The sequence below is a fragment of the Chiloscyllium plagiosum genome, unplaced genomic scaffold, assembly GCF_037043375.1.
Source record: "Chiloscyllium plagiosum isolate Xiang-an unplaced genomic scaffold, Cpla_swu_hap1 HiC_scaffold_19, whole genome shotgun sequence".
Classification (NCBI taxonomy): domain Eukaryota; kingdom Metazoa; phylum Chordata; class Chondrichthyes; order Orectolobiformes; family Hemiscylliidae; genus Chiloscyllium; species Chiloscyllium plagiosum.
Window position 1 is genome coordinate 56,735,789 of NW_028270157.1, and position 20,786 is coordinate 56,756,574.

The window sequence follows — 20,786 nt, forward strand, 5'->3', positions numbered from 1 at the left end:
ACTTGTATACAAAAGCAGTGGCTGAAGGAAGGAGAGTGAAGCACTAAATTAAACATGAATACAGTCAGAATATCTCGAGGCAGTGTAATTAAGACTATTTTTCTTGCTAGCCAGAATTTACAACAATAACTTTTGCAGAAAGAACACTGAATATCTTTAGTTCCAAAACATCTATTCAGGTGCGGTTAGGACTGCAGAGTTCGTCCAGCTTTATTTTTATGTGCAGTTTCTATCTTCTTTCAGAAAACAATCTGTTGGAGTGTACTACATTAATCCTTAATACACAGAACTGGGTCAAAACAATCATTTTCTAATCAATAAATTACTTTTTGCAAAATATTTGGCTGAGAAATCCCAAAATATATCTTTAAGAGTGGCCACATGGAGTAGAGGTCTGTGAATATAGATGATGCTGACCTCAATTTAACTTCGTGCATATTTAATTTACACCTAGATTTAGAAGTGCCTTTGACTTTATTGGTTTGATACTTGCAGCAGAGGCACTGTTTGCTATTTTGAAGCTGGAGAAAATTTTCAATCTGAATAACTTTCAAATTGCTCAGCATCAGAACGTATTTATTTAAAAATTATTGTGCTACAATATACCCAGAGCACTACATGAAGATAAAATGTAGTAAAGGTACAACATATAATACAAAATGCTTGCAAACACTATAAACCTCACTACAAAATGCATGTCCAATTTTCATCACCCGATCAATGGCATGCTTTTGTCCCAAGCTCTAAAACTCTCTTCTTAAACCCATCAGTCTCTACAAGACTATATTATAAAGGAGCAAAATTAGGCTACTTGGCCCAGCGAGTCTGCTCTACCATTCAATCATGGCTGATGTTTTTCAACCTCATTGTTCTGCCTTCTCCCCATAACCATTGATTCCCTTATCAAAAACTTGTCCATCTTAAATACACTCATTGACTTGGTCTCCACAGATCCTCTGGCTGTAGAAATTCCTCCATATCTCAATTCTTAAGGTGTCCTTTCACTGAGGTTGTGCCGTTGGGACCTAGGTTTTCCACTTTTACTAGTGGAAACATCTCCACATCCATTCTATCTAGACCCCTCAGTATTCTGTAATTTTAATCAGATCCCCCCTTATCCTTTGAAACTCAGAGTATAGACCGAGTCCTCAAATTCTCCTCATTATGACAAGCTCTTTATTCCTGGGACTATTGTTGTAAATTTCTTCTGGACCTCCTCCAATGCCAGTACATCCTTTCTTAGATACAGGACCCAAACTGCTCACAGCATTCCAACTGCACCCTGACCAAAACCTTATACAGCCTCAGCAGTACACCTCTGCTTTTATATTCTAGCCCTTGAAATGAATGGCAACATTGCATTTGCCTTCCTAACTGCTAACTGAATCCTGAACTAGGATTCCTAGATTCTTTTGTGCTTCAGATTTCGTAAGCTTTTCCTTGTTTAGAAAATTGTCCACACCAAAGGGCAAACCTCACACTTTCCAATATCATATATCATCTACCACTTCTTTTCCCACTCTCCCAGCTGCAGCTTATCTGCTTTCGTACACTGTCCTTCCACCTTTGTGCTACCTAGTGTCTCCCTTCCATTTACAATCTGCTTCTTCAACCAAGCTTTTCATCATGTCACAAAATCTTGTGCTTAATGTCATATTTTGTTTGTTAAAGCTCCTTGAAAAGCTTTATGTCAAGACACTATTTAAAGAAAATAATTTACTGAAGGTTCTTAACATAAAAGGTGATGAGAGGGGCAACAATGTAGAGAATAGATTGTGGGATCAAGATAGCTAAAAGCACGTCACTGAAGGAGGGTGTTGCAAATGAGGCCAGAGACTAATGAGCAAGGACACACTGGAACATACATCTGGAGGATGTAAATGTATATGACCACTGAAAGGCGTCTGTTAAGATGACAAACCTGATTAAATACACGAGGTGACAGCAAATTAAAGATGATTGGTGAGAACAGGACAGGAAGTGCAATGCTGGTGAGCTAATATTTCAGCAAGGAAAGGGATTAGTGAAATCAACACTAGCAATGAAGACATTGCCAGTTGGAGATTTTAGCAATGCTGGAAGAGAAGCAAGAGCAAAGATTGGTAACCAATGCAGAGATGGAAAACTCTGCCTTGGTAATTAAATACAATTTAGTCACTGAACCTCAGCTTGGGTTCTAATAAAACACCATTTACTTATTGAGTTCTGCTGGATTTACAGCTGGTCAAACATAATGAAGTCTGACATTACTTTATTATTCAAAAGCAAAACACCTCCAGAGAAACCACCAAACACTAAATTTAGAAATCCACTTTTATTTTGTAATTACAATTATACTATGGAACAAAGGGTCCTACAACAATAATTTTAAAAAGTTGAATGTATGATTTCTAGGTCAGCCTTTGTGCTAGATAGCTGTGACATTTCCTTTGTAATAAACAAGAAATTTGTGAGCTTGTGAGCACAAAGTGAATGTTTGGGCTTTATCTCAGAGTTGGGCACTTATTTGTAAATAAAAGCATTTTAGATTCTGGGCCCAGTCAGGAATAAAAGATATAGCATCACTTGAAGATGATTTGCCTTTTATCTACCTGCTAACGCCAGTTAAAACCAGTAAATGTCTTCTGTTCTTTTTTTGTCATTGTTACTGGTCATTGATGTTGGTTATAGTTTTCTTAGATTTGGACAGTAAAATGCAGTTTGGAGAGTTTGTGTTGTGCATTGTCACTGAGCATTATTACTTCTCAGCAATAAATAATATTTGGCCACAATAGAAAGGTTCCATCCTCCAAATATATTTTATATGTTGTGAAACATGGCATACACTTAAAGCCTCAAAGCTTTCTTTGCATTAAGTGAACTTAGCTACAGGATCACAAGAGATGATACATTAAAGTGTTCTGCTTATTGCATAACAGTTGCCCAATTACCTAACAGAATCAGAGCTCAACATAACTAAGAATATGCAGCCCCTTTTTAATTGTGAAATCTCATACAAAAGATATCACTAGTGTTTTCTGTCATATTTGTTCACAAACAAGTTATCCAGAAATGAAAATGCAGAAAATTACTTCAAACAGCCCTAACAGGACAAGGCAAGTTTAGAACCAATATCAGAAAGTTCTTCTTCACACTAAAGAATAAGCAAAAACTAACTTGACTGCTAGGTTGTGTTTAATACAAAAGTCTGCAATCATCAAGGTCTAGTTGATGTTGCAACGAGGGGAATGAGTGAATGAATGAATGAGTAAACTGAGATAGATCAAATGATCTCCCTCATCTTCAATTATTATGGGAAAACATTAAACCACATCAAATACCTTCTACAAATTATTGCATCAGATCCTCATTTCGCAGACAAAAGAGCCCCATCACATGTTGGCCTGAGCTGCACAAACTTTATTGAAATTCTGTCTTACCATTAGCAGAGAGAGAAGCAACACTATTCATGAGTCAACAAATTTACATCAAGTCTCATTGTTTAATAACTTAAAATTTGCTGGGAACTGCTCGTGTGCGTGTTTGATCAATGATCATATTCAACATCATTAAACCATACTTCTAAAATCAGGAGGAATAAGCCACTTGACCCTTCAAGCCTGCTGTGCCATTCAGTAAAATCATGCCAGATGTGTGGCTTCAACTCCACTCTCTTATATCCCGAGCTGCATGTGATGCCCACCCCCTCCCACCCCACCCTGTCCACCTTTTAAAACATTTCTAAATTGTACATGTCAGCAGTACCAGTGCTCTTACAACATGCACTTATCTAGAATATGAACCAAATGTGTGAATATGCCTATTATGCCATATAATACTTGAAATAAAGCAATGATCAAATCTGGTCACATGAAAACTGATTGAAATATCGTAATGCGTTATAACTGCAAATAGATTCTGTAACACTCAAAACGATTAGTAAAAAGTCATCAACTACAATGGGTAAGTTGTTTTCACCTTTGGTGGATAATAGAATGCTTTTCAGACTTTACAGAACTTTAATTTTGTTGCAACAGTTAACACTTCTGAAAATGAAAAGTGATATAGACATTGAAATGCGAGGCTTTGTGAGCATGCCTTAATCTCAGTTACACGAAGGCAATTAGGCAAACAAAAATTGTAAAATCGAAGTTTTTTTCTTAACGTTGCAGAAAACAGTGACAATCATAAAAATGGAGATTGAGTACTACAAAACAGTGTGGAAATTATTCTGATTTCTGGAATTGAGCCAAGACAGCCACAATGCTTTACACTAGTATGGTGAATGGTCACAGATCCTAAACAAACCAGCAGTTCTAAAAATCAGGAGAGAATAAATTTGTGCACTATCCACACAAGCCTTGGACTGGATATTACAGCTTGAAAGGGCAGGAGTGATTCATGGGGTAGTTAATAAGGCTCAATTATTGCAGCTGGATGAAAGACAATAAGATGAGCGATCAATAATACATCTGCACCCTCAATAAATCTTGAATGCGAAGAAGGATATTTTTCAGTGATTTTAAACATTTATTTATATATTTTTCCGTTAAAAGTTCCATTTCATAATTGCAATCTGTATTGAGAGTTTGCTCTTTAATTCTGATCCAAAGACATCAAGGACTGTAATGTAATGATACTGATGTTGATATTCATTATTACAAGTTCATTTCCAATATTTCCCAAATTGCCGTTTAACAAGCATTAAGCACAGCCCTTTGTGAATATATTAAATGCAAATTCCTAATCACAGCCTTCACCTCCAAAAACTGAATATTAGGTTATTTTCCGTTAACCCTTAACACTGCCAAATATACACTTTGATGAGAAGAAATGCTGTCACTTAGCACTTTAAGAGTTAAAAATGTGTCCCCTGATTGTGTTTAGAGTATTCACAAGAGGACCAGAATTCCTATTTGAAAAGCTTGACTTTAAGTTCCAATAGGCATGGAATAAGCCAGGAGCATAAATATTCAATAAAGTAACAGACATAAGTAAGGGGATTTCAACTGAAAATAGTCGTGATTGACAGTATTGCTGCATACAGTATAAAACACTCTTAAGTTGCTGTGCATCTTTGAATCACCCAGACAGTATTGCTAAACAGTAAGACACAAATGAGCTGCCTTGTAAGCTGTGCATTCATGTGACAAATTACTTTAGAAGGGTGCAAAAATCTGAGCTTCAGAACAATGAAGTACTGAAGGAATCGAATAGAAGCGCTGTATTTAAAAAAGTTATAGTGCTATGCGAAGCTTTAATAAGAGATGCTTCTTCTTAGGTACAGAAATCGCATGGTTTTGAAAAAATAGTGTTGCTATTCTGGCTTTTAACAAGCATAATTAAAGTTCTGTCAACTTTGCTGCTACTCAATCACAATTTCTTTCGTTGCTGGAAAGAACACATTCATATGTAGTTGTTTATATCTCCCAACACATACTTTGCATTGGGAATAACTATCCACAATGCTTTGTCTAAGGAATTATTAAATGAGGTATTGCACAGGTTATGAAAAGAGCAAAGGCAACAAAAATATACAGCAAAATATGCAGAACATTTACAGGACAATTTTACAAGATTAAGAAAGATAGAAAGGTTTACAATCTTGCCAAGAAAATCTAATCTTCCCATTCATCATCATCGTCAAAGTCTTCTTCCTCATCTTCATCCTCATCTTCATCTGAAAGCAACATTGGACTTAGTTTACAGCCAAAACATTTGATGACAATTCTTAGGCACTAATATGTTAGGATGTTTCATCTTATCACCTCAACTAACTTGCAAGTATTACAACATCTTTAGATAGAGTGGTGCTGGAAAAGCACAGCATTTCAGGCAGCAGCTGAGGAGCAGGAAAATCGACGTTTAGGGCAAAAGCCCTTCATCAGGAATAGAGCATCTTTAGCACAAGCAAAGGGCTCTACAAAGGCAGAGAAAAGGGCAATCATTAGACCAAAAGAGGATGATGGCTTTGCAGAGAGGAATGGAACACACTTTGATTTTAATGGAGGGACGGTCAATGAAAAGCACCTAAACAAGCTGGTTGCATGCTGTCAAAGGTGAGAATGGAAGAAATTGAAGTGGTTAGAATCTGGGAAAATAAATGCTAAAATGAAGGAGTGATCAGATGGGAGGAGGGGGTAAGGGAGTGAGTGTGCAAGGAAGAGGGAGGGAGAAAAGTATTGTGCCATATTAGGAACTCAACAGATGGTCTTCACATTGATAGCAAGGAAATCTACAACCTCAAGACCTGATAAAGGCGAGAGTGGAGCTGCACTGGAGAGTAGTTCAAGCAGGTTCTTGGTAATAGGTGAAAGGAAATGGAACTGCCCTCTGTCAATTCTAGTATCGCAAGAGATTTTGGCGAAGACCAGGAGACTTACTGAAGCTTAATGAGATTAAGGGGGAATAAGCAATGTGTTTCTGTGGTATACATGCTTAAATCTGTGCCCCTCAGTCTGAGGAATAAAATATTTGCTGTATGTGAGGAATGATGGAATAGGTTTTGTTTGGGAGTGAAGAGCAAGATTGGGAGTGAGAGTTGTTGAATAAATTAATAATTTCAGTTGGTTCCTTCTTTGGGTGAAAGCCAAATAAAAATAGAGTTGAACAAGACAACAGAAATATCAGTGAAGAATGTTTGGCTATGGTTGGAAATTCAGACCACCACAGTAGAAAGGCTACCCAAAATGGTGGAACCAACCCGAGAATGGGTAGAACAGTTTATACGATTGGAGATGTTTAGGGAGGACAGAGAACAGTTAATTCAGTGGAAAAAGTTAAACAATAAAGTCCTGCTGATAGGGACTGACAATACCAAGATAAGGGGTACGCCTTTATGTAGATCAAGTGGGGTGAAGAAGGGAGGATATCACAGATTGGAGCAATGGTCAACCAAGATTTTTAAAAAGGTGCTTAAAAAGAAATTCTAGCATTAGGTAAGATGATATGAATTGGCAACAAAGGTCACACCTCTGTAGAGGAGAAAGTTAGGTCTGCAGATGCTGGAGATCAGAGCTGAAAATGTGTTGCTGGAACAGCGCAGCAGGTCAGGCAGCATCCAGGGAACAGGAGAATCGACGTTTCAGGCATAAGTCCTTCTTCAGGAAAGCCCTCCCTGAAGAAGGGCTTATGCCCGAAACGTCGATTCTCCTGTTCCCTGGATGCTGCCTGACCTGCTGCGCTGTTCCAGCAACACATTTTCAGGTCACACCTCTGTAGTTGTTTGAGTGGAGGTGGTGATGGTCTGTCTTGGCTTCTGTTGGAAGGAAAGTATCACCACCACAGTGTCAAGGTTCAGTCAAAATCAGGTTATCTACAAAATGTGCTGCCTGATAGAGATCAGTAGGGCAAAATAAAAGTGCATTGTTTGAACTTTGCTGAATTTAGCAGGTCATTTTAATCTAAGTTCGAAATCACACAACACCAGGTTATAGTCCAACAGGTTTATTTGGAAGCACTAGCTTTCAGAGTGCTGCTCTCTCACCAGGTGATGAAGGAGCAGTGCTCTGAAAGCTAGTGCTTCCAAATAAACCTGTTGGAGTATAACCTGGTGTTGTGTGATATCTAACTTTGTACAGACCAGAAAACACTGGCATCTCCAAATCATTTTATTCTAAGATCTTTAATTGGCCATAGTTCTGTGACCCAGGTGTTCCAAAACACAACCAGGCCAAGTCGCACCACATCTGGATTTCAGCATATAAAACACCTTCACTTCTGCACAAATATCTCAGACTGGACATATAAAATTTCTGAATGTTTTTGTGTGCTCACAACCTAATATTTGTAGTAACATCATGTACTAATATATTGGTTGAATGCAACTTTTGCAGTCTGCAGCAGTAAAATATTTTTCTTGGATGCTTAATGAAATGTTAGTCCCAAACCCAGGAAACAAAGTTACTCTCAAAGGCCTTTTGCTTGTTTGTAGCAATAATAGCAGGTACTGCCAGAGATAGTCCTTCAAATCACATGCATTTTTGAAAAATTGGTATATAAAAGTTGGGTGTCTGGGATTCATTGAATAATAATGACCAATTAAAAATCTTACCTGAAGAGTGAATGGCTTTACTCCTTTTCTGCATCACTTCCATCAGTGCTCCTACAATTCCTGCTGTTGGTGTAGGCGTTGAAGGAGAAGAAGAATCTTGGTCATTTACCTATAGGAATTGACATATCATTACTCAAAATGCAAATATACAACACAGTAGGAACTTGGTTAATATGATAGCTACAGTTTTATTTCATAACTGGCATGACCTGCAATGCAAATCCCAATAGCAAACAAAAACGTATTCACTGAAATCAATGAATCTTTGACCTGGAGGTTATAAACTCAATGGGCTGAATGGCTGCCTCCTCCTCCTATGCCGAAATGACGGTTGACATTCTTAAGTCAGCAAGAGAACCAAAAAATATGCTGGAATGTTATAAGAGCATTCAGTCTCTTTCAAGTGAGTTCACTGCTTCAAATTACAGAATTATCAAAATAGATTGTATTAGTTAAATGTTAGATGACAAGATTTAATTCAAAGTATTTATACCAGTCACTAATACCTTAAAGTTGAATATGACCAGCATATATTTGCAGCAAAAAAAAAGTTCTATTTTATTCCAGTATGTTAGTTTTCTGCACCATTTACACTATTCTGCACAGTATAAGCACAAAATATTACTTCAAGTAATAGTCACAACTTAAATGAACTGATCATAAAGAAAAATTACTTACAGTCTTAAGCTGTATACCCTGTCTTATCTGGTCTAATAGTGCATCCCTTCCTGAGGAAGACACCGGCCGATTGCTTTGTTCAACTTTCTTCAACTGAGTGCCTTCACGGATTTGATCCAGCAGAGCTGATTTGTTGCCAGTAGGTGAAGGAAAATGATCATTTTCAGTGACTGTAGCAGGGAGTGGAGGAGGACCAGGTGGTGGAGGGCCAGGTGGTGGAGGTGGAGGTGGTGGTGGGGGCCCAGCAGCTCCTGGACCTCCAGAAACAGGATGAGCTGGAGGCGGTAGTGGTGGAGGACCGGATGGGACTGGTGGAGGGGGAGGGGGAGGGTATAACCTACTTGGCGGTGGGGGTGGTGCTCCTACTCCTGGCCTGGAAGGTGGAGGTGGTGGGGGAGCTGCTGAAGGAGCTGCTGATGGGGCTCTTGATGGGGGTGGAGGTGGTGGTGCACCACGCCCACGAACTGGAGGAGGAGGAGGGGGTCCAGAACTATGTGGAGGTGGGGGTGGTGGTGGTCCTCCTCTAGAAGGTGGAGGTGGTGGTGGTGGTGGAGCTGAGGAAGGAAGGAAAGAAACAGTTTGAATACACGAATAATAAAGGAATTTAAATAGAATTACAAAAAAGTAAGCAAAGAATATTGTAGTCAAAGGCCTTTGATCATCACAAAAGAAAATCACCCTTAGCAAACTACATTTAAAATGAATTTCATGAAGTTTAATTTTCATTTAATCCAATACAAGCTACGATTATTATAATTCAAATCATAAAATTTCAGCTATTTTTGACAGTTATATTTGTATCTACGGATGGCCATCTTAAACTGATAAGTTCCTGACATCCCATGGCCTAATAAGAGTTATACAATATGATTACATTTACTGACCATACATCCAATCACAGATTCATTCAGAATGCAAGCTCGTCCCAACTCTTTATCAGTTGTCATATAAAGTGAATTCATAGACCTGTCTAAAAGTTTCATGTTGCACATAACACTTGCTACTTCTTCATAAAATGATTCAAAAATTAATATTTGCATTGTATAATTATAGAACTCTGACTTAACTGGTAATATGTTTACCAGGTGTGATCAGATATACAATTGTACTGGAAGTGTGGTAGAGCAGACTGAACTATTACAAGTGTTTTAAGAAAGGAAGAGAAGGCCAAGAATAAAGAATCAGATATAGAAGTTTATATTCAAATAAGAACATGATATTCTCAAGGATATAATAGCAGGATAGATGGATTTTAGACTATTTTAATTTACATCTAAACAGCTTTTAATACATAAAAAGTCTTAATCAAGTGAAAAATCTAATGAAGTCCAATAAGTAGTTTGTGGTTTGATTGAGATATGAAGGTCTCAACATTGTGAATTAAAAATATGATAAGAGACTTAGACAAAATGACTCATCTAACTAAATATGTTATGGAAATCTAAACTTATGGCACACCTTTTATGCCACAGAAACTTATCTGATCTTGTATCAGGAACTCCTTGTATAATCTTTCTACTTCTGCCTAGTACTTAAGCTCTTGACCTTCATAATACCTCAGCTCTTTCTATCCTACACTTTATACATTTTAATGGGAGAGATTGCAAAGAACAAACAGTTTAGAAGTAAATCCTTTTTTTCAAGTCATTAAAATATTCTGCAGAAACTGTAGGAACTATTCCAAGTAGTAGCAATTTAGGAAGAGTCCAAGACATTAGTCATGACATTTATGCTTGCTATCAAACCAGATCTGTCAAAAATGTCAAAGGTTGGGCAAATTTCAACAGCAAACATGTAAGAGGCACTCCACATCAAATGCTGTTAACAAAATAAACCTGACATCAGCAGTAATATCTGTGGAACAAGTAAAATGGCCTTTTTCAGCCTAAATGGTGAAATAGAGATTATATTCTATTAGCAGTGGTGTGGAAACAGGGATTTCAATAATCCTGACCTAAATTATGAAGTCTTGAATAGAAAATCTGACTGAGTTTAATATGTGTTCTATACTACTTACAATTAAAACAGGGATGATCTACAATTAAAACCCATTAATTATTTTATCTGTACAGATTTGATTTTTGAGAGTTTCAATAAAATGGTCTTTCAGGCAAGGATCTTTACATTGCACAGGGATCTGAACAGCGTTACACCAATTTAGATACAATGTTCACACAGCCAGAAGAAAACATACAGAAGTGCATGAAATGGCTATAATACTGATCACATGTAATCAAATAAAATTGAGCATTAAATTGGATCCTGCTTGCTAGATATTCCAGACTATGAACAAAAGGAGGCCTACCAACATACCATTCTGAACTTGCGCAACATATACAATAAATCTACACAACAAAAGCTTTTTTTTCCCCCAAAAGAACTGAGAGTCAACAACCACCAAGATCTACAGACTGATCAAAATTTTCAGTTCTGAATGCAGATTCTGCCTCCTAAGGATCAAACTGCTGTTACAAAACAACAGCTTTTCTCTTTTCTAACATCAGTAAAGTTATAGATGGAATAGGAATATGACAAAAGAACTAACTTGTTCAAAATTATACTAATTCACAGATAGATAATGATTCTCTAGGAGTACAAACAGATCAAACCCTGGTTTCATTTGCAGATTACTCTAAAATTACCCAAGGGTGAATCTGACACTAAAATGATGGAAGAGACACCCACATTTTTAAAAATACTAAGCCAGACATCACTTATGTCTGGCAGTTTTGCATGCAACATTTGAATACAGGATGGGAGATCAAAAGGTAATTCATTAACCCCTCCACAAGCTCAAGCCACTGTATCACGAACATCAAATTCACTAACATTGATCTTGGGTGGAGAACATACAGTAAAAATGGTTAGTTTGGAATTAAACTGTAGCGTACTAAACAGGCAGAATTTGTTTATGCTCAAATTTCCATAGGCTTCAAATACATTCTGTAAAGGGAACCTTTGTTTGTTAAAAAAGGACGTGCAATACCCAATATATTGGATAAAAGGTTGCACTCAACCAAACTAATTAATAAAGCAAATCATTGTGCAATTTGAAAAATAAATTGCAGGATTTATTATCAAAATGTTAAAGGCCAAAAAGTCGCAGTGTTCAAAAATGAAATCCAACTGTTGGTGCATTCCTTTCACACAGATTTCATGCTAAGTTTTGATCAGTAAAAGGAAACTTCAAGCAAACATGCTTTTGACCAAAAACCTACCAAACCATTGTGGTGAACCTGGAAATCAAAACAAGGAAAGGTAAAATCAAAATTTTTATTCTATACTTGAGCCACTAGAAGTATTTAAAAATGACATTAAAAAGCAGGTGGTGCTAAATATCAAAATGGTCCAGATGGTATGGATTCCAGAATACTGAAGTAAATTAAAAAGAGTTAGCTGAAATAATCTTGAATTTTCAATAGATTGGGTTGGGATATCTGGTCGGCATGGACGGGTTGGACCAAAGGGTCGGTTTCCATGCTGTACATCTCTATGACTATGACTTGAGGACAGTAAATGTCATTTCCAGGAAAAAAGCTTTTTGCCTCACTTGTGCATAACCCTACAAAATGTGTTTAGTTTATAGCCCAGGAACTTATGCTGACATTATGCTTGCTTTCTGTTGGGGAATGGACTTTGAAGTAGGCACAAAAATGGTTCATGTCATTAAATTAAGGGACATGGTAATTTGTAAAAAAAAGACAAACGGGGGAGGAAGTGGCCAGAGGGGGAGAGATGCACTCAATATGGAGAAATGTGAAGTTCTTTTTTAGCAAACTGAAACATATGCCAACCCTGCAAGAGAGACCTACAGTTGTAGATAAATTGATCTTTAAAAAGGTTGGCTTACCATACAGAGGGGATTTACATAATAAAACACTGGATATAAGAGCAAGGAAATTAAATGCACATGACATGAGCCAACTAATTTAGTTTAATTCCATGCTCCAAGTTTAAAAAAAATCCTTGAAGGGTGCACAAATCAGAAATGAACAACATTGTCATCTCAAATCTCTAACTCATGTTAGCATGATGATGAACATAATTCCTCGATATGCAGTGTGGGCACTCCATAGAGAAAGATATTATAACAATGGAAAAGCTATAAAGATCCACTAAAAAGAAGAAAGGCATGAAAGGTCTTTTTAATGTAATAGAAAAGTAATGAAGGATATTTAACATAAAATTCAAAATTTTCGATGGTTGTGAAAATCAGACAGTGGTAGATTATTTCTACTGATGAAATTGAGTACATACTGGAATCAACAGGAATGAAGGTGGCAACAAAGAGGATTTAGTAAGGGTTTGGACAATGGCGGCTTTGAAGGAGCTTTAGAATATGCTGGGAGTGAAGTGTTTTGATGCCGAGGAAAGCATTGGAATGTTAAATTGCTGAGAAAAAAAATGCAAACAGAATGGATTATTGGGTAAACCACGTCTAACCCTTTTAAAATTTAAGGCACAACACCCACCCACATTTTTATTTCATGTCTGTCAACTGCCTTTCAAACTCTATAGCTACTTTTCTCACTGCCTCCCATTTATTTTGTAAATAAAAAGTAGGTATTTCAGAATTCCAAAGGTATTGAACCTGGAGGTAAAAAGAAAATGTTTAACCTCCTCAAAAAGACTTTTCACCTCATTCTAGATGGAATCCTTCCCTATTTAAGCTTTATTTGTAAAGTTGTTACAAAAAAAGCAATATGATTTCCTTTAATACTACTTGCTAGACATTTTTTTCCTTAAATGTTTTAAGTCTATCTAATATAATTTCTATATTAAGCTTATTTAGTGTTAGCCCATCTTGTAGCTTTGAACTCCGAAGTTGAGACAAAATATAGCTATTTAAAATATTTGGATTAAATGCTCTCCATTTTAAGTTATAAATGTTATTGTGAAACTTATACTTAGAATATACAATTTCTTGAATTTACACTTGTAATGGAAATTACTTAGAAGGTAATCACACAGTAATGGTAATATAGGGTCATCACAAAAGCAAATGTGCAGATATGCCAAGATCAGTTTACGTAAGAACAGTTTCCATTATAAGTTCACGTAAGAACAGTTTCCATTATAAGTTCAGATATATAAAATGTTGTGGAAAATATTGACAGATATAGATGAGGAAGGTTATAGTTTTGGCATAACTTTCTGTTCCAGATAGGTTTCGTTTTCCATTTACTTGCTATTTATTTGTACTCTCCTTGTTCTTTTTAATTATGTACCTCTTTTATTTTCAAGATTTCTCCTCGAAAAACCTGTTTAAATTTTTCCAAACAATTAACTTTGAGCAGATCCTCTACTTTGCAGAGATTCCTCTTTTTGAGATCACCACACTTGCATTTATTCTTCTTCGGCTCTTTGCTTTTGCACTGAATTTAAATGTTATAATTGCTGCTTTAATTGTTCCTTTATTGAAAACAAATTCTTCCACAGGATCCAAGCATTGCTGGCAAGTTTTGGCTACCAGTCCTCTTTTTACAGTACAATATCTACAATTACATAGTACTAAAATGTTAAACAATACTTGCAAAAATTTATAATGGAAATACAAACACATTTCTCACTTTAAGAAGTGCTTTATGCAGGAAACATAATTTTGAAATTTGATGACCCACATGAAAGAGATTTGGCAAACAGTGAAAATGGCTTTAAGAACTTCGAAGTGGAAGGTTTACTGATGTGGACAGACAGATGCTCAAAAGTATTGAATATCTTTTGGGTTGAAAATAAGAAATTTAAATTTAAAATTTAAAGCAAAGACAGAATGCAGATGTGCAAAGATCTAAAGGTTCCAAATAATAGTCCTTAGAATATTAATGTTTATACAGAGATAGCATTTTCATTTTGAGTTTATGATACACAGAAACAGATAGAGAACAAAGACATAATGACAAATGTAAACAAGGTAACTAACTGCCAAGAATTAGAGCACCTGTGCATGTATAATTAAAAAAAAACTGAAAGTGATAAAATCTAAAGCATAGTTCCTTCAGAAATAGGAGTTTAATTATTAGGAGTGCCTTGAGATAATAGGATTAATTATTAGTGAAGTAGCGAAAACGAAGTAATGTTCAGAATTCAGATTGGGTTTACAGACAAAATTGACTTCCTCAGTTTGGGTGAATGAAATGTTGATCTATTGTTACTAAGTTGTCAGAGACTAAGGAGAGAAATTACAAGAAAAATAAGTAACTTGAAGGAAAAAATATTATCTTTTTAAATGGAAAGTAGATGAATATAGCAGAGGGACTTTGATGGGAGCGGGCCACAAGGAAGGGGAAATTTCTGAGCAGTGATGTTTACTTGGAATTGTTCTTCTAAATAGACAACATATTTCATGCAGTCTTCCTTTATAGAAATATCTACAGATCTAATATGTAATCATTCACCAAGTGGACATTTAGGCAGAAGACGTAACAATCTGAAGGAAACTAGAAAATAAATTAAGGTAGAATATGAAAATGTAAAAATGAGATAAGAACATGATGAATCTTGAGATTAGAGATAGAAGTTTGATTAGTCTGGATCATGTTGACATAAGTAAGGTAGATGCGTTGGGTAGGCTAAAGGTTATTAAGGTGGACAAATCCCCAGGACCGGATGGGATCTATCCCAGTTGCTGAGGAAGGGGACAGAGGAAATAGCTGGGGCCTTGACAGATATCTTTGTGGCATCCTTAAATACAGGTGGGTTGCCGGAGGACTGGAAGGTTGCTCATGTTGTCCCTCTGGACAAGGGTAGTAGGGATATTCCGGGTAACTACAGACCTGTGAGCCTGATGTCGGTGCTGGGAAAGTTGCTGGAAAGGGTACTGAGGGATAGGATCTATTTATATTCTGAAAAGAATGGGCTTATCATTGATAGGCAACATGGTTTTCTGCAGGGGAGATCGTGCCTTACCAACTTAAGAGAGTTCTTCGAGGAAGTGACCAAGTTATTAGATGAAGGAAGGGCTGTTGATGTCATATACATGGACTTTAGTAAGGCTTTTGATAAGGTTCCCCATGGTAGACTAATGGAGAAAGTGCAGTCACATGGTGTGCAGGGTGTCCTAGCTAGGTGGATAACGAACTGGTTGAGCAACAGGAGACAGTAGTAATTGAAGGGAGTTTCTCGAAATGGAGAAAGGTAACCAGTGAGTTACACAGGGGTCAGTGTTGGGGCCACTGTTGTTTGTAATATACATAAATGATCTGGAAGAGTGCACTGTTGGTATGATCAGCAAATTTGCAGATGACACGAAGACTGGTGGAGTAGCAGAAAGCATAAGAGACTGTCAAGGAATACAGGAGGATATAAACAGACTGGAGAGTTGGGCAGAAAAGCGGCAGATGGATTTCAATCCAGACAAATGTGAGGTGATTTTGGCAAGACTAATTCTAGAGCGAATTATACAATGAACGGAAGAGCCTTGCAAAAAGTTGATGGGCAGAGAGATCTGGGAGTGCAGGTCCATTGTAACCTGAAGGTTGCTGCACAGGTGGATAGCATGGTCAAGAAGGCATATAGAATGCTTGCCTTCATTGTACGGGGTACTGAGTATAAGAGCAAGTCATGTTAACATTGTTCAAGACATTGGTTCGGCCACATTTAGAATACTGTGTACAGTTCTGGTCGCCACATTACCAAAAGGATGCTTTGGAGAGGGTGCAGAGAAGGTTTACGAGGATGTTGCCTGGTATGGAAGGTGCTAGCTATGAAGAGAGGTTGAGTAGATTAGGTTTATTTTCATTCGAAAAAAGGGAGATTGGGGGGGACCTGATTGAGGTTTACAAAATCATGAAGGGTATCGACAGCGTGGATAGAGACAAACTTTTTGCGGCAAATATTTCACACAGAGGGTGGTGGGCATCTGGAACTCGTTATCAGTAGAGGTGGTAGATTCATTTATGATGCTTCTGGACAGATGCATGTGTAGGTGGGAAGCAGAGGGATACAGATGCGTAGGAATTGCCTGACAGGTTTAGACAGTACATTTGGATCGGCTCAGGCTTGGAGGGCCGAAGGGCCTTTTCCTGGGCTGTAAACTTTCTTTGCTGTTAAAAATAATTCAACGAAGCAGATCAAAAGTAAAACTGGCATAGGCATTATGGGCTGTAAATTACAATGGCAAACTCATAAATGAAACGTAACAGTTGGCCCTCAGAAGCTCGCAAGTTAGAACTGTCAGAACATTTGTATCAAGTTTGAAATGCTAAATTTGAGAAAAGTATATGATGCAATAGAGTCAACACTAGCATTTCATGTTAAGGAGCTGTGATCTAATTGGTTCTTCGGTGTGATAGCATCATCTCTCTGATGCCTGTAGGTGTCCTACGCACGGATAGCTTCAATCCAGCTCCTTGAGGGTGGTAAAAAACTATCCACATTTAGAAATCTCACACAAATGCTGCTACAGGAAAGGAAATGTTACACTTGTTCAGTATTTACAAATATATTTATTTGCTGGTCCACAGTTAAATTAAACAAATTACATTTGTTAATTTGTATAAAATGGAAATAAGATATGATGCAATGCTTTATCACTTTCAAAGCCAAGAGAAGAATTTTAGAGACACTTGGCAGGTAGATTAAAAACAAAAGAGAGGGTTCAAATATAACATGATTGAAATCAACGCATTGCACATAGGTCAGTTAAGAATCAAGTAGAAAGCTTAGGTAGGAAGAGAAGCCAAGTACTATCTCCCCTGAAAAATATAACTATTATATCTGATGTGAGGACTGTGCTAACTATATAAAGTGAAATTCCAGTCCAACGATTAGTGATATACCACTGTTGGTCAGTCTCAAACACTGAAGGTGGTCAACGAGCTACGGTCTTGAAAATATGTTGAAAATGGTATTTAACTTACCCTGTCTACGCAACTCATTCTTCACAGCTTCAACTCCTCCTTTTTTCTCTATAAAATCATAAATGATCTTTGATGTTTCTTTGTCCTTTAGCTGTGACTCAGAAATCCCACACATGTCAAATAGATGCTTCAACTCAGGATCCAGATTATTCAGCTGTGAGTAGGAGGAGTGCGGGTATTTAGGCAATTAGACTCAACAGAAATACAGAAGTCAAAATCATAGAATCCCTACAGCGTGGAAGCAGGCCTTTTGGCTCATCAGGTTCACACCAATAGAACAACATCCCACCTAGATACAGCTACCCCCCCCACCCAATCCCTGTAACCTTGCATTGCCCATGGCTAATTTACCTACCGTGCACATCCCTGGACACGACAGGTAAATTTAGCATGATCAATCCATCTACCCTGCACATCTTTGGGCTGTGGGAGGAAACCAGGGCACCTGATTACTGTGCTACCCTTAAATGAATTTACTCCACTTCATTTGCAGCCCATCATCATATTACAATAAAATCATGTCAGGCAACAATTAGTGTTCAAATCTAGCCTTTAGAAGCGACATGAGGTATTGCTCAGTGGCAAGACACTTCAATATAATTAGATAGGCATTATCACATTCCAGTTAGTAATCACAAACTATAATCTGTATTATGAAAAGACCCTTAAGAACAGAACATTAAGGAACTGAAAGGCTATAAAGATGCGTGGGTTGGTTGGTTGGGGGAGGGGGGGGGGGGGGGGGGGAAGCACAGTGTTGGTGGTGGTGGAAAGCAAGGCTGAGTCTAAAACTAGCAGAGTTGTTTTACTCTGCCTCTGGCACATGATCTAGGAATACTGGTTACTGGCAAGAAAATGTTCACTTCTGATGGATATTCATTTGCAAGTATATTCATTGCTGCAGTTGCCTCAGTTTCTGTTCTGTAAATTTATGGGTAAGTTGAGTTCTCTCATACTTTTAGATTTGAGCACAAGAGCAGAGGTGTTGCGAATACTTGCTGCCAAAGGCAATAACACACTTAAGTAACTTATTTCAAAGTACAAACAGGTGTATCTCATTTTCTATAAAATAAAAATAATTCAGGGTGCTGTCCCTCCATTTAAGATAATTAATTATAACCAGAAGCTTGAGCATTTGGAAAGAATCCCTGTTTTAATGATTAGTGAGTTGGCAACCTACATCCAAACATCACCAAATTCCTGGCATGACATATTATTTTGAGGTACAGTAACTTACAATCCCAGAAGGAAGCAGGTCAGAGAGGACTGACTTTTACATCTGCTTGCTCCATGAACAGAGAATCGCGCAAACCTATGACCACACTTGCAAACAAGGATATAAAACAAATGCTCCTATTTATAGCATAATAGTTTATAGTTGAGACCGTGACAATAATATTTCATATTTAGATGAGTGAAGGCTCCACAGTATTTAAAATTTGATTTACAACTTGACGATTTTACTTACATCAAAACCTGTATTCGGGTCCCAGCCAACATGTCCTATATGCCTGTAAATGGAAAGTATATGAATGATATCGAAATCTACAATGCACATACAAGTATCTTTTGATAGAGACCTTTTTTTTTAAAAAAAGAGAGGTTGGAAAGTACCGATCCAAATTGAATTGAACTTTTAAATATAATTTCTTTACTTTTAATTTTCCCCTGCTCCTATTTTCCTTTATTACTGAAGGGTTGTTAAAATTTCACAGATAGTGGTTGTCAAGTTCCTTTCCCAAAGGCTATTCCTCACATGTTATTCTGACACATCTGTTGTTGATGGCCAAATGGACCATAGACAATCACAGTTGAAACCAACCTTGCCTTAGGTAGCATCCTCAGATGCATCCCTGCAGGAAGGTTAGAATGGATAGAAATCATAAGAGGGAAACTTTGTCGATTTCTTTTCCCCATTCTTTAGCTCAAGACTTAAAGACAGTTGTGGAAGTCAAAACTAAGTCAGCTAGTTTGATAAGTATTGAATAGGACATTTTAATATGAAAGGTTATTATTTTGTGTTTTAACTACAGTAGTCAGACTTTCAGTATATAAGTATAACCTTTCTCACATAGCTAAAGAAAATAGCAATATGTCATTAATCATTATACTTCTGAGTCTTTCATTATGGAGACTGTGATATAGTGATACCCTGTTGGCGTTTAACTACTATATGGAGAAACGTCACAGGCTGAATTAGATATACAACAATCATAAATGCATTAGAATAATGTGTCTTCTATACACCATTTACTACATGACAGAACATTTAAAATAAATAATAAAATGACATCTGAATGTGTTTACAACAGATGATTTACAGTGATGATGCAATAGTGAAGCATGTAAAGACACGCACAAACGTTGTAGTGGTACAACCTCAACTTGTTGTTCAAAAAGGTCTTATGAATGTTGCATTTGCAAGCAGAGCTCAATGAATTACTGAAATTATTTATATTTTTATAATGTTGTACATCTACTTACATTTGGAGCAAAAACCTAGGCACAGTATTACGTCCACCCTAAAAATGCACTTACCATCTGCAAGCCTTTTCAGTTATTGACCACACTGGCTCTTTAAGACTTACTTTTTGAACTGCAACTCTATCTATTGTTCTTTATTACATGAGATGTCATATATTATCTTACAAAAGTGGAGCTAAAAATATTTTACAAATAGAAAATCTGAGGCATAATAGAGAAGGCTTACAAAACAAATGCTAAGAACATGAATTAGCTAAGCAATTTCTTCCCTTGTTTCTGTTTTACCATCTGAAATTTTCAGCGAGCAAAACAATTATAGTTTACACTGGTCAGACGTTGTTTCACGTGCAGGAAAGACTTTTCAAGAAAGTGACCTAAACTACCAAACAATCAAGAATGCTTACTGGAAGTTACTTGGTGTGCCAATGTCCGCCTTAGTCAATTTCTTCTTTTTACCTTTGACTTTCTTCTTATCTTTGGCATATGCAAAATTGTTAACTTGTGCATTGTATCGAACATTGGTAATTTCTGGATTCTTAATGTCAACTGTAGCCATAGGAAGAGACGGTCCTAAAAGGAAAACAAAATATTGGCTTTGCACCTTACTGGTTTTCTACATTCTATAACTCCTTTAGTTATAGCGCATGCATGGCAGAAGCAGCGTATGCTGGAACACAGATATTTTTGTTCTTTTCTCATCCATTGCTGGACAGGTGTATATAAACCTAATTATG

The 20,786-nt window shown here is 37.0% G+C and overlaps 1 protein-coding gene across 2 annotated transcripts in view; it reads right to left on the reverse strand.

The window, feature by feature from the left end:
- Positions 1 to 3,978: 3,978 nt before the first annotated feature.
- wasla (WASP like actin nucleation promoting factor a) overlaps positions 3,979 to 20,786 on the reverse strand; it is a 79,713-nt gene continuing 62,905 nt past the window's right edge. Inside the window, exons 6-12 of one of the 2 annotated variants that reach the window (XM_043709143.2) lie at positions 20,457 to 20,622; positions 19,037 to 19,079; positions 17,569 to 17,722; positions 11,929 to 11,946; positions 8,711 to 9,264; positions 8,033 to 8,141; positions 3,979 to 5,659 (exon numbers count right to left, since the gene is read on the reverse strand). In XM_043709143.2, coding sequence (XP_043565078.2) covers positions 5,598 to 5,659; positions 8,033 to 8,141; positions 8,711 to 9,264; positions 11,929 to 11,946; positions 17,569 to 17,722; positions 19,037 to 19,079; positions 20,457 to 20,622 — 1,106 coding nt within the window. In that variant the 3' untranslated portion in view covers positions 3,979 to 5,597. The remainder of the gene's footprint in view (positions 5,660 to 8,032; positions 8,142 to 8,710; positions 9,265 to 11,928; positions 11,947 to 17,568; positions 17,723 to 19,036; positions 19,080 to 20,456; positions 20,623 to 20,786) is intronic. The other variant, XM_043709144.2, reaches the window with a different exon arrangement.